General features: G+C 45.3%; 1 protein-coding gene across 1 annotated transcript in view; it reads left to right on the top strand.

Annotated features, from left to right (window-relative positions):
* SARC_08547 (hypothetical protein) overlaps nucleotides 1-2,800 on the top strand; it is an 18,176-nt gene that overhangs the window by 1,543 nt on the left and 13,833 nt on the right. The window contains exons 2-5 of the mRNA XM_014297476.1: nucleotides 840-1,204; nucleotides 1,574-1,641; nucleotides 1,949-2,086; nucleotides 2,565-2,732. Coding sequence (XP_014152951.1) covers nucleotides 840-1,204; nucleotides 1,574-1,641; nucleotides 1,949-2,086; nucleotides 2,565-2,732 — 739 coding nt within the window. The remainder of the gene's footprint in view (nucleotides 1-839; nucleotides 1,205-1,573; nucleotides 1,642-1,948; nucleotides 2,087-2,564; nucleotides 2,733-2,800) is intronic.

Below are 2,800 nucleotides of genomic sequence, written 5' to 3'. Positions count from 1 at the left end.
TGTGTGTGTGTGTTTGTTTGTGGTTGTGTTTGTGCGTCGTTTTGGTTTGTTTGTGTTTGTTTGCTTGTGTGTATGTATACGTGTTTGCATATATATATATATATATATATATATTGGTATTCCAATTTGTTTGTATGAATTGTGATTTTGTATATGTATTTTTCTATATATCCACATATACCTTGACTTTTATATATCATATTCCTGTATGTAGCTTCGTAGTATGCGCAAATTTGCATACATATGGAAATACATGTATACAAATAGGTAAATCTGTTGATCTCGTTGTGGGCTCTATTTTCGGATATAGTCATGTATTTTCCTTTTATGTATTAGTTCGTTATCGCATAGATATGTGCAAGACATGTATGCAGGCTATGTATGTTATCTTCTTCCAATATGAGGTGACTGGTGCGAGTATCACCTGTATGAATGCATATACCTACAACGGGACAATGGTACTTTGCAAAGCCGGGATAGGAGGAGTATTGCCGCTACACCCATTCCCCTATTCAATAGTACAGAAGTACAAGACAAAGCAATGTAGCCTTATTGACTGCATTTTTATATACCTGATACATGTATATACTGTCAGTCCGTATAGGATCTTGCATAGATATCTTTGTATTTTAGAATGTGTATAGTACTTATAAGAATGCTTTCCGGTATATGTGTTTGTAAATACATCAACATTCATCTATTCCCCACTCTACCCACAAGTGCTGCCATATCCGTAAGTTTTGTGGCTAATGTTGCCTTCATCAAGTCGCCTGCTTAAAAGAACCCTACCGTACGTATACCCACATTACGTCTACCTTTGCCCGTACAATACACGTCAGTGTATTCAACGCAGTGCTTGCGGTGGAGACTCGCATGGCCTCGGCCCAACGGAAAGCCGGGCTGCTGAAGAAGTTGTTAGGCTTAGCCCGTGTTAAGCAAGATGTGCAGCTACAGTGTTCCATAGTAACGGTTGCCTGGCAACGGCTCGGCGAAGCCTGCAGCCGGAAATCCGCGGGCCTCAGATATGTGTGTTTGGAGGTGCTGGGTGAGCTGGTTAAGCCCGTAGACGCCGGTGGTAGTGGACAATTATCCAGGAACGATAAGACCGCTGGCCACATGGACTCAACCGCGGTCACGGCGAATGACATACGTCGACTTACGCTGTCCTTCTGTGACGACACTGACGCACGTGTCCGTCATACGGGTAAGCGCAGTAGACCTGTCATTGTTGTACTGGACTGATTTGCACTCATTTCTTTATGAGTGGTTTACTGTACAAGCATAGTAATTATATGCGCCATACGGGTAAGCGCAGTAGACCTGTCATTGTTGTACTGGACTGATTTGCACTCATTTCTTTGAGTGGTTCACTGCACAAGCATAATAGTTATATGCGCCATACGGGTAAGCGCAGTAAACCTGTCATTGTTGTCCTGGACTTAGGTGCACCCATTTCTTAATGAGTACTGTTGTTATATGCTTTCGCACAGTAGTATGCGAGAATGTTTGTGTTATATGCAGACGCAGACATACACACTTCTCTGCATGCTGACACGTTTCACTCTCTTCGCAGCACTGAACGTGGCGAGTGCATCGTACAGGCGCGGAGTGGTTATGGGCATTGACGTGTACCAGGCAGCGGTAAGTGCAGTCTCTGCATAGGACACCAATCGACTGTACCTGTCTGAGTGTGTGCGTGCGTGTGCGCGCGCGTGTGTGTGTGCATGTGCGCGCACGTATATATATATATATATATATGTGTGTGTGTTTGTGTCTATATGTATGTGTATGTATGTGTATATATGTGTGTGTATGCGTAACAATACACTTCTTTTTTGGACACCATCTGCCCTTTCCAGTGTGTGCCCGGACTAGAACCACTTCTGCGATATCCCCCCGGCCAATTGTCCTATCTGCCTATACACCGGTTCTTTTTCCCCGCACACAGGTGCACGCGCTGGATGATGCCAGCCCAGAGGTGCGTATGCAGGCGATAAATGTGGTGTGGGTGTGTGCAAACACATCGCCCGATGCAAAGATTGACCAAGGCACTGAGACGCGCATGGTGGATGATGCGTTCGCTAAGGTATTGGCTGTTAAGAGTCTCTTGTTAGAGTGTGTTGGGTGTGTGGTTGTAGTTGGGTGTGGGGTTAGAGTGTGTTGGGTGTGTGGTTAGAGCATGTTGGGTGTGTGTTTCGAGTGTGTTGGGTCTCTTGTTAGTGTGTTGGGTGTGTGGTCAGTGTATGGTCGCCCCATTGTAGTACAGTGTGTTGGGTGTGTTTCTGGGTCTGTGTCATGGGGGTGCCATGTCTCGTGTCTTATACTCAGTCAGCTACCATCGCATGATAGTCAGATGAAGCCTTGGACTGGCACTGTATCCATAGTCTCGCTAAGCCGGTGTAGACCCCTGGCCTATGGTCAGAGTAAGGGAGTGCACACCAGACTATTGGTTTAAAAACCACAGTCGTAGGCGGGTACTACATACTACCCTCTCGAGAGTGATTCTTCTACGTTCTACCTACATATCTTACCTACATATCCTACCTACATACCTCCCAACTTAGATATGTGATCTGGTCAACGATGTGGAGGTGCCTGTGCGCGAGAGAGCATGTCAGCTGCTGGGCAGCATCCATGGTGTGCAGGACGAGATAGTGCTACAAACACTTGACAAGAACATCATGTCACACTTAAGACACGCCAAGACCCACGAGCAAAAGCGCAACGAAGCGGTACGGCGAAGATACATACATACATACATATATATATATATGTATATACATATATATATACTAGAGAC

Source organism: Sphaeroforma arctica (genome assembly GCF_001186125.1).
Source record: "Sphaeroforma arctica JP610 unplaced genomic scaffold supercont1.779, whole genome shotgun sequence".
Classification (NCBI taxonomy): Eukaryota; class Ichthyosporea; order Ichthyophonida; genus Sphaeroforma; species Sphaeroforma arctica.
This window is presented reverse-complemented; position numbering and strand designations above follow the sequence as displayed.